The sequence below is a fragment of the Salmo salar genome, chromosome ssa02, assembly GCF_905237065.1.
Source record: "Salmo salar chromosome ssa02, Ssal_v3.1, whole genome shotgun sequence".
Classification (NCBI taxonomy): domain Eukaryota; kingdom Metazoa; phylum Chordata; class Actinopteri; order Salmoniformes; family Salmonidae; genus Salmo; species Salmo salar.
Genome location: NC_059443.1, coordinates 47868919 through 47880600, shown reverse-complemented (window position 1 = coordinate 47880600; position 11682 = coordinate 47868919). Strand labels below are relative to the sequence as shown.

General features: G+C 43.4%; 1 protein-coding gene across 3 annotated transcripts in view; it reads right to left on the bottom strand.

Annotated features, from left to right (window-relative positions):
* Positions 1-2897: 2897 nt before the first annotated feature.
* Positions 2898-11682, bottom strand: part of hivep3b (HIVEP zinc finger 3b) — a 109641-nt gene continuing 100856 nt past the window's right edge. For 2 of the 3 annotated variants that reach the window (XM_014169553.2, XM_014169562.2), the window contains 4 exons: positions 10227-10402; positions 7429-7530; positions 5133-5770; positions 2898-4688 (listed from right to left, as the gene is read on the bottom strand). In XM_014169553.2, the coding sequence (XP_014025028.2) occupies positions 4293-4688; positions 5133-5770; positions 7429-7530; positions 10227-10402 (1312 nt within the window). In that variant the 3' untranslated portion in view covers positions 2898-4292. The remainder of the gene's footprint in view (positions 4689-5132; positions 5771-7428; positions 7531-10226; positions 10403-11682) is intronic. The other variant, XM_045705112.1, reaches the window with a different exon arrangement.

The window sequence follows — 11682 nt, the reverse complement described above, 5'->3', positions numbered from 1 at the left end:
TTTTTACTAGGATTAAATGTCAGTAATTGTGAAAAACTGAGTGTAAATGTATTTGGCTAAGGTGTATGTAAACTTCCAACTTCAACTGTATACTTGATGTTATATAGGAGAAACTTGGAGAGGGTGGGGGCCTTCAGGTTCCTTGGGTTATACTTTGACACTAGACTGACCTGGGCAGAACACATTGAGAAAGTTCTGGGAAAGTGTAATAAGGTGCTAAATGTGATGCGCTGTCTGATGGGGAAGAGGTGGGGGGCTGGGCGTTCCTCATTGAGGACCATGTATGTTGCATTGATCCGATCTGTAAGACTATGGAAGTATAGCGTATGGTTCGGCAGCCCGGACATCATTGGAAAGGCTAGATGTCATACAGGGGCAAGGACTCAGAATATGTAGTGGGGCGTTTCGGACATCCCCAGTGGTTGCACTACAGGTGGAGATGGGGGATATGCCATTGTAGATTAGGAGACAGCAGCTGGCAAATAATTATGGGGTGTCTAATCCTGCAAAAGGGATTTTAGAGGCAGGCATTTTACAGGCATGCCGGGAACATGAGTGAAGACAGAACATGAGCTTTGGGTGGGTTACTGGCCCAACGCTCTAACCACTAGGCTACCTGCCGCCCCCGTGTTGAGTCCTAACATCTTAACATGGTGTCAGAAATGAACAAACCTCGCCAAATATAAATTTGGAACAACATCAATGTTGACCGGAATGTTTATTTGGCAGAAAATAATGATGTAAAGTGAGATTAGAAAGTTTAAAGCTAGCTAACGGTTCCCTCTCGTCATGGTGGATTTCCACATAACACGATAATTCGGAGAGCCACTCTAGCTTTGCCCTCATTTTGGTGCTAGGAAGCAGGCTAGGTAGTGCTAGGTATCAACAGTAAACCCACTAGGGGCCAGAAGCTATATTGAGCTTCGATTGGTCAACAGCGTCGCAATATCGCAGAGTATTTGCACATTCAGCTTTCCCCAACTTTTGTCCCACCCTGTTCACGCTCTCTCACCCATGGAAGTTAGGATTTGCCATTTAGTGCCATTAAGTTTGCTGACGACATGACGTTGGTAGGCCTGATCACCGACAACGATGAGACTATAATAGGGAGGTCAGAGACTTGGCATTGTGGTGCCAGGACAACAACCTCTCCCTCAACGTGAGCAAGACAAAGGAGCTGATCGTGGACTACAGGAAACAAAGGGCCGGGCACACCCCCATACACATCGACGGGGCTGTAGTGGAGCAGGTCGAGAGCTTCAAGTTCCTCAGTGTCCACAACACTAAGGAATTAACATGGTCCACACACACCAACAAAGTCGCGAAGAAGACACAGCAACGCCTCTTCCCCCTTAGGAGTTTGAAAAGATTTGGCACGGACCCTCAGATCCTCAAAAAGTTATACATCTGCACCATTGAGACCATTTTGACTGGCTGCATCACCGCCTTGGTATGACAAATGCTTGGCATCTGACAGCAAGGCGCTACAGGAGGGTAGTGCGTACGGCCCTACACATCCCGGACCTCTACACCAGGCGGTGCCAGAAGGCGGCCTTAAAAATTTGACTCCAGCCACCCAAATCATAGACTGTATCTCTATTACTGCATGGCAAGCGGTACCAATTCACCAAGTCTGGAACCAATAGGACCCTGAACAGCTTCTACCCCCTAGCAATAAGACTGCTAAATAGTTAACCAAATAGCTACCCAGACTATCTGCATTGACCTTTTTTGCAATAACTATTTTGCCTAATTAAATATGCTGATGCTACTGTTAATTATCTATCTTGTTGCCTAGTCACTTTACCCCTACCTACCCTCAGTGACCAGTTTATTAGGTACCCGGTTGGAACCCCTTTGTTTCCAGAGCAGCCTGTATTCTTCAGGGCATGGAAACATTGCTCAATTGGTATCAAGGGACGTAACAGAAAAACACCACCAGCCTGTACCGTTGACACCAGGCAGGAGGGGCCAAATCCTGACTCTGCCATCAGCATGACGCAACAGGAACCGGGATTTGTCGGACCAGGCGATTCCACTCCTCAATTATCCAGTGTTGGTGATCGCGCAACATACTGGAGACTATTCTTCTTGTTTTTAGCTGATAGGAGTGGAACCCGGTGTGGTCATCTGCTGCAATAGCCCATCTGTGACAAGGGCCGATGAGTTGTGTGTTCCGAAATGGCGTTCTGCACACCACTGTTGGACTGCGCCATTATTTGCCTATTTGTTGCCCGCCTGTTAGCTTGCAAGATTCTTGCCATTCTCCTTTGACCTCTCATCAACGAGCTGTTTTCGCCCACAGACTGTATGTTTTTTGTTTGTTGCAACATTCTCGGTGAACCCTAAACACTGTCGTGCGTGAAAAGCTTGTTTTGCCCATTCTAACATTCAACTGAACAGTAACTTGAATACCTCAATGCCCGTCTGCCTGCTTTATATAGCAAGCCACAGTCACGTGACTCCCTGTCTGTAGGAGAGAACCATTTTCATGAACAGGGTGGTGTACCTAATAAACTCGCCTCTGAGTGTATATGTACGAATCTACCTCAAATACCTCGTACCCCTGAACATTGACTCAGTATTGGTACCCCGTGTATATAACCAAGTTATCATTACTCATTGTGTATTTATTCCTTGTGTTATAATTTCATTCTATTATTTTTCAATTTTTCTCACTACATTGTTGGGAAGGGCCCTTAAGTAAGCATTTCACTGTTAGTTTACACCTGTTGTTTACGAAGCAAGTGACAAATAACAATTTAATTGATTTCGTTGATTTTAACTCCAGTTGTTATTTTGTGGAATTCAAACAGAAGCATTCTATATGTATTAATCAATCAGTATTTTGGTTGATCTCAAAAACAAGAAAACAAAACAAGTAAAACAGCCTCACAGAAGTCTGGTGCACTTTTTATTGGTTCAGAGAAAAAAAATGTCCTGTGTGAAAATCTTTAGGGCACTTGTTCCTCCTTGTACCATATCCAATCTTAAAAGAGACCTTCCTCTCCCTCTCAAGTCTTGAGAACATTATGAAAAAGACAGGCACATGACTAAATAAAAATGGCATGTTTTCTTTCCCTCCAAAAATGTAAAGTAAAAAAACTTAAACAAGAATGACTTTCATAGTTTAACAAAATAATAAATATGGAGCACTCTTCTCTGTACAGAGACATAACATAGACTTATCTTTTTATAAAGAAATATGACTTCAGTGCATTTTCTTTGCAAAGTGCTCACTGTTCCTTCAATATACCACCTCATATACCATATTTTAGAATACCCTGACATCAATGCAATGGCGTTAAAGGGATAGTTTGGTGTTTTGGCAATTCATTTTTATGTCTCTGCAATCCAGTATGAAGGAAGGTAGAGGTACTGTAGTTTCACGAGCCAATGCTAACTAGCTTAGTGCAAAGACTGGACGTCTTCGGGTACAGCTAGTTAGCATTGGCTCACGAAACTACCTCTAACCCCAAACTATCCCTTTAAGGATACAAACAATCATCACGCCACACAGGAACCCCCTTCCTGGAAACACAGAGTGTATATCAAAACTTCACTGCCTTTTTTCTTTGTTGTCATCTCAAGACACAAACCCAGAAAGAAAAGGCACAGGTAACTACAGTTTGGGTAATAGTGGACAAAGAGACAAAACAACATATGAATTTATTGTTCATTAAAGATTTTGGTCATTTACAAATGTATTCATATTTATTTGACATATATATTTAAATATATATTAAGATAGCCGTATCAATAGAGATACAGAAGGTAAGATCAAGAGATTTAAAGAAATCGTCAAAAAAACAAAAAAAAAGTGCATTTTATAACAAACCTGAATATTGCAGAAGAACTAACATTTAAGTTAACAATTGGATTGAAAACTGTATAAAAACAAAGCAATACAAAACCCAAAAACAAGAGTTTCAACCAAAAGCGTAAAGGATGCATGACGTATCGAAGGGTGGAAACTAAGTGCTCTGGCCTTGATTGGTTGAGTCTCCGCCTTAGCTCCTTCCTCTACCAATTCTGAACCAGTCGTTCTGGACCGCAACCCTGGTGGCTCCTGCCTCTCAGACTGCTATCCAATCCTGTGTGTGGGAGGGGGGGACTGGCTGACTAGGGGGATGGTCCTGCCTGGCCGTGTGAGGGCCATCATTTTCTGGTCTCTGCCTCAGACCTGTGAGAGTGGGAGGAGCTGTGTAAGCTGTCCTTTTGCATTGTGTTTATCATCCCTGGATCCATCCTACCCTGGTGCGAGGTGGAGGGTTTGGAACATATGGGTGGGGTTATACTGGCCCTGATTGGCTGGCTCCTACTACTTCCTGGCTGTCAGACCAGTGGTCCCCAAGAGTCCTGAGCCCTTGAGTTATGGGGGTCCTGCACCAGGGGGTTTCCCTCCTGGTCTGGCCCAGTAAAAGCCCCTCCATTGGGGTAGAGGAGGCCGAGGTGGGGATAGTGGGGTGGGAGCGGGGACGAGCCTGCACCATCTGAATGCCCCCAATGGGGATCATCAGGTAGGGCACCCTGGCCTGCTGGGAGTGCAGAGGCAGGTGGCTGAAGATGCGGACCATGGACTGGGACTGGGCTTTAGGGCTGTCAGTGGGGGACAGATGGAAAACTGGGGGGAATGACAGGCAGGGCTCTGGACCAATCTGCCCTTTACTTGGTGTTCCTATCCTCTCCTGTACGGGGAGCAAGTACCTCATCATTACTTCACAAAGTATAACAAAACACAGAACATGTTTTCACATTGCCTTTGGCTAAACTGGGCTTCCAATGCAGGTTTTAAAACACAGGGGAGGGGAGCAAGCAAGACGCAACCACAGGCATTAAACACCATCAGCCGTGAGCCTTATGATAGGAAAAAAACTCTCAAAAGTACATTTACAAAGTGTTGCATAGTTATATATTTAGGTCTCTGCTATTCTCATATAGTGAGTGTTCGCTTAGTACCAAAAGGGAAATTACTCTGCAATAAGATGTATTTACTACTGACCATTACTGACAATGTAGTTATGTGGAGGGATGGCTAATTACATCTCATTTTGTAACTGATAAGAATAACTGTGGCTTAAAATAACATGAAAAACTACAGGATCACCAAGTGAATTATATACATAACTTACCATTGAACCCATCTGTCTGCGATCGCTGGCCATCATACTGGGGATGTCCCATGGCAAATGACTGGGAGACCTGCGAGGTCCATGTTGCACCCCCAGGGACGAGGGAGAGGCCCGGGCCCACAACACCCGATACTGGCTAGGGGACAGAGGCCGCAGGGGGTACAGGGGGGATAGAGCTCTGATGGGGGATGGTTCTCTCTTGGAAGAGGGCGAGAGGTGTCGGTTGGGGGAGGCCAGCTCCAGTCTGGGGGAAAGGCTTCGGATGGGAGAGCAGCTCTCACTGCTAGGGGAAAAGGCCCTGGGGGAGGCGGCCCAGAACAGTGCCCTCCGGCTTTCTGGAGAGGAAGCACGCCCGCTGGGCCACAGTCTATGGGTGGGAGAGGGCTCCTGGCTGGGGCAGGGGCTGGGATCTGGCTGGGGTTCTGGGGCTGAGGGGTCAGGCGTGCCCTGCCGTCTTCCGCCGCTGGAGTGCCCCCATGTGGACAGACGGCGGTCAGGTGAGCAGGAGGAGGACGGCTCGTTGTGAGATGAGAACTCCTCTTCCTCATCCTCGTCATCGTCCTCCTCTGAATCATCCACGTCAGAGAACTGGTGCTCATCCTGGTCCTCCGAGCCAGATAAATGCTCTTCAATATCTCCTGATGAGAAAAGGGGGAAACTTACACTAAGCCTAATTCTCCAAACTACAGTCCTCCAGGCGGCACCTACATTAACACAGTTGTGTTCAGTAGTCACGAAATGGAAGAAAGCAGTCAGAAACAGAGTGAAACGGGGAGGTACTATCTGAACTTGTCCAATACGTAACGCTTGGTCTCAACTAGTTCCAGATTGAAAAGGCAAGACCGAAAACCAGCAGACAATGCAGCTCTCCAGAAACGGAGTTCACCTAAGTCACTATGGACTTACAGTGAGCTCCAAAAGTATTGGGACACTGACACATTTGTTGTTGTTTTGGCTCTGTACTCCAGCACTTTGGATTGGACTACGAGCTTCAATAAAAATAGAATATGTTTCTAAACACTTCTACATAAATGTGGATGCTGCCATGATTACAGATAGTCCTGAATGAATTGTGAATAATGAAGAGAAAGAGAAAGTTACAGACACACAAATATGCTAACCTCCCTTGCTATTGTAATGTTGAGAGGTTAGCATATTTGTGTGTCTAACTTTCTCACTGATCATTATTCACGGTTCATTCAGGACTATCCCTAATAATGGTAGCATCCACATTCATGTAGAAGTGTTTAGAAACTGCTATTCTTATTTACAATAAAAGTGACTCCAAAATGACACGATACATTATTTACCATTCATTACTATTGGGCAAAAAAAAATCTGAACACAACCAAAACAAACAGAAAATGCATCCAACAAGTTTGTAGAGTCACAAGCCTGATGTAATCATTGCATGCTAGGTACATGGGACCAAATACTAAACTTTTGACTACTTTAAAATACATACCTTTGGTCCCCGAAAATGGGGGGGAGACTATGTACAAAGGGTGCTGTAATTTCTAAACGGTTCACCCTATTTGGAGGAAATGACCCTCAGATTAAAGCTGACAGTCTGCACTTTAACCTCATAGTCATTGTATCATTTCAAACCCAAAGTGATACAGAGCCAAAACATAAAAAAATTGGGCACTACACCCCAATACTTTTGGAGCTCACTGTATATAAACACACACTCATACACACAAATACATGAAATGGGCACAAGGACCAGGACAGGGCGACTTCCTACCCAACATAACATTCTATCAACCTGATGCTATTAATAGTGAGCAGACGGGTAAGGTTTGATTTAATGGAATCGTGCTGCTGTTCCCATTCATGAAGTCAAACAGCTGGCTTTTGAATGGAAGGGTTGTTTGAATGGGCTGTCCTTGGCTCAGTGTTGAGTGCAGTCTGCTACCGGGAGGGATGGAAAGAGGGATGGGTGGCATTGAGCCTGCACAGAGAGGGGGTGGATGTGAGTGTCTGGAATGCTGTTCTTTATAGGCCAGGACTGCTGCCTTGAAAACAACATTGTACATCTCTCCCATCCTGCACCAGAAACAGACTCTATGGAATGCATTTGGCCATGTATTCTTCATGTATTAATTTAATATTTTTCATTTCTCTTCAGCACAAGTGTAAGGAGAATAGCAACATATAGCCTACATATCTGACATACATGTCATGCCCAGTTCTAGTTTCTTCAGAGGAGCAGATATAGCTACAAGGCTAGCTATCGTGTCTGGTTTGAGGAAAGATGTTTGATGAGTTAAGTTTCCTCCCTATGGTATTGTACCTGCTTCCTCGGTCTCCGGCTCGTCCAGTGAAGACCCAGACGTTCCCATTGACTGGCACTTCTTCCCATGAGCCTTGGACTTCATGTGCTTGGTAAGGTTCCCTATGAAGACAAGGAAAACAAGAACATTAGACTGAACCAGAGCACGGTAGATGAGGAATAATTGAGCATAGCTAGGTTTGCAAAATTATGGGAACTTTCAATAAATTCCCAGTTTTTTCCAAAATCTCGGTTGGAAAATTCCCGGAATCAGGAGGGAATAAGCAGGAAATCCAGAAACCTCCAACCAGGATTTCTGTAAAACCAGGGAATTTATTGAAAGTTACCTGCATTTTGCAACCCTAAGTCCCAGTCGTTTTTAGACGGAACGTCACAGCCCGCCGATGGGGAAAATCACCTGTTGTTACCTAGGTTGGCTCACAGCAAAAACTTGACCTTTTTCAAACTGAATTTTCTTGTCAGCTTGTTTTAGTTAATTACAAAACTACATTAAAAAAAATACAACATGTCTAAAGATTAGTTTTCAACATTGCCTACTCCCAAGCGTTCTCATTACTAAAAGTAATATTGTAGGGCTTCCCTCATGCCCCTTTTCATGACGCAGGAGGCCTTTTGCCTTCTGGTAGGCCATCATTGTAAATAAGAATTTGTTCTTAACTGACTTGCCTAGTTAAATAAAGGTTAAATAAATAAAACATTTGGGGAAAAAATGACGGTGCTAGCAGCCACGTGAGTGAGTGGTAGCTACCTACTGACCAGAACATTACAAGCTAGCAAAAACCAACATAAACAAACAAACTATACAGTTACAAGTAGTGAGTGGAGTTACAAACAGACTATACTAAACAAGTTAAATGTCTTAAACGTGATGAAATATTTTTCACACACACATAGCTACAGTGCATTCGGAAAGTATTCAGACCCCTTGACTTTTTCCACATTTTATTTACATTACAGCCTTATTCTAAAATGGATTAAATTATCAATCTACACACAATAGCCTTAACGACAAAGCGAAAATAGGTTGACATTTTTTTTTGCAAATTTATAAAAAAAATATGACCCTTTGCTATGAGACATTGTATTGAGACCCTTTGCTATGAGCTTAGGTGCATTTTGTTTCCATTCATCATCCTTGAGATGTTTCTACAACTTGAACTTAAATTAAACTGATTGGACATGATTTGGAAAAGCACACACCTGTCTATATAAGGTCCCACAGTTGACAGTGCATGTCAGAGCAAAAACCAAACCATGAGGTCAAAGGAATAGAGAAAAAAAAATATGTAAAAAATGTGTTGAGGCACAGATCTGGGGAAGGGTACCAAAACATTTCTGCAGCATTGAAGGTCCCCAAGAACACAGTGGCCTCCATCATTATTAAATGGAAGAAGTTTTGAACCACCAAGACTCTTTCTAGTGCTGGCCGCCCAGCCAAACTGAGCAATCGGGAGAGAAGGGCTTTGGTCAGGGAGGTGACCAAGAACCCGATGGTCACTCGGACAGAGCTCCTCTGTGGAGATGGGAGAATCTTCCAGAAGGACAACCATGCAGCACTCCACCAATCAGGCCTTTACGATAGAGTGGCCAGACGGAAGACACTCTTCAGTAAAAGGCACATGACAGCCCGCTTGGAATTTTCCAAAAGGCACTTAAATGATTCTCAGACCATGAGAAACAAGATTCTCTGGTTTGATGAAACCAAGATTTAACTCTTTGGCCTGAATGCCAAGTGTCATGTCTGGAGGAAACCTGGCACCATCCCTACAGTAAAGCATGGCAGAATCATGCTGTGGGGTTTTTCAGCGGCAGGGACTGGGAGACTAGTCAGGATCGAGGGAAAGATGAAAGGAGCAAAGTACAGAGATCCTTGATAAAAAAAACTGCTCCGGAGCATTCAGGACCTTAGACTGGGGCAAAGGTTCACCTTCCAAGAGGACAACAAACCTTAGCACACAGCCAAGACAACGCAGGAGTTGCTTCGCGACAAGTCTTTGAATGTCCTTGAGTGGCCCAGCCAAAGCCCGGACATGAACTCAATCGAACATCTCTGGAGAGACCTGGAAATAGCTGTGCAGCGACGCTCCCCATCCAACCTGATAGAGGTTGAGAGGATCTGAAGAGAAGAATGGGAGAAACTCCCCAAATACAGGTGTGCCAAGCTTGTAGCATCATACCCAAGAAGACTCAAGGCTATAATCGCTGCCAAAGGTGCTTCAACAAAGTACTGAGTAAAGGGTCTGAATACTTATGTAAATGTTATAACAGTTTTAATTTTTATTTTATAAATTGTTTTTGCTTTGTCATTATGGGGTATTGTGTGTAGATTGATGAGGGGAATTTCTGAATACTAAATACTTTCTGAATGCACTGTACGTGTAGCCTACTTGGGAACCGGACCCCATATTTTTCACACCAAATAGCATGAAGCCATAGGACTCTTCTCGCAGGTTCCATTTCCTTATGTTGGAGCATTGCGAACCGCAGTTCGGGATTTTTTACCTGGTTATATGTACATTGAACAACACAGCAGTTTTCCGGCATATTTTGCTATTTCTGTATAATATTAACATTGACAAAGTTGGCTATTTTACAAATGGGTGTCAATGGGGAAGAATGTTTGTTTTCCCCAATTTGTGGGCGTGGTCAAGAGGGATTCCTTCTTATGACGTGAATATCAACTTGGAGTATAGCTAATCGTTACAGAAACTGCTCAACCATATACAAAGACAGAGCGACACTCATGCTGTATTATGATTTGGGTCCTATTTAGAAAGGTCACACCTCCTCCTCCTCACCTTTGGTTTTGAAGGCAAAGTTGCAGTGTTTGCAGACGTAGGGCCGGACGTCCGTGTGTGTTCGAATGTGCTTCCTTAGCATGCTGGGCTTCTTACAGCGGATCCCGCAGTCTCCGCACACATACTTTCCTCGGCCGCGACCCCGCACATACACATACTCCTCATTAGACTTGTACCTGATGGGAAAGAGGGGGAGAAGGACAGAGAGAGGAAGTGGGGGGATAGGAAGTGAGAAAAGAAAAACAAAATACATAGAGTTAAAAGTAGGTAAAGATAGCTCCCTGGGCCTACTCTTTACATCACACAGGGTAGCCCCACCAAATCCCTGCTTCCTCTAAGTCCCATTGTAGTTCTCTCTCTCCAGCCCGTCTACGCCCATGGCAGGCAGGCAGGTAGGCAGAGAACCCAACCTTTATCCTCAGTTTGGGTGGCTCGTCCAACAACAGCAGCAGCTACAGAGAGGGAAGCCTGGCTTTAGCCAACTGCCCCAAATAGACAATACATACAAAATCCAACTCTACATTTAGCTCTACTCCTCTATAAAAGACTAGTTTATATGTTGTTTTTAATACTTACGGAATACTATGCACTACCCAACCCGATGTACACTTATCTTTAAATACAGAATTTGTTATACAGTATACTTTATCAACATGAATAAAGATCAGTATTCGCATTAAGCTCCAATGAGGCAACACCAGTACTTCGAACTAGAGGTCGACCGATTCTGATTTTTCAATTGCAATACCGATTATTGGAGGACCAAAAAAAGCCGATAGTGATTAATCGGCTGATATTTATATATATATATATTTGTAATGATGACAATTACAACAATACTGAATGAACACTTCTATTTTAACTTAATATAATACATTTAAAAAATCAATTTAGTATCAAATAAATAATGAAATGTTCAATTTGGTTTAAATAATGCAAAAACAGTGTTGGAGAAGAAAGTAAAAGTGCAATATGTGCCATGTAAAAAAGCTAACGTTTACGTTCCTTGCTTAGAACATGAGAACATATGAAAGCTGGTGGTTCCTTTTAACATGAGTCTTCAATATTCCCAGTTAAGAAGTTTTAGGTTAGACAATACATACTATTAGATGTTCTTATAGGCACTATAGTATTGCCAGCCTAATCTCGGGAGTTAGGCTTGAAGTCATAAACAGCGCAATGCTTGAAGCACAGCGAAGAGCTTTTGGCAAATGCAGGAAAGTGCTGTTTGAATGAATGCTTACAAGCCTGCTGCTGCCTACCACCGATCAGTCAGACTGCTCTATCAAATCAGACTTAATTATAATATAATAAACACACAGAAATACCAGCCTTAGGTCATTAATATGGTCAAATCTGGAAACTATCATTTCGACAAAACAAAACATTTATTCTTTCAGTGAAATACGGAACCTTTCCATATTTTATCGAACGGGCGGCAACCCTAAGTCTAAAT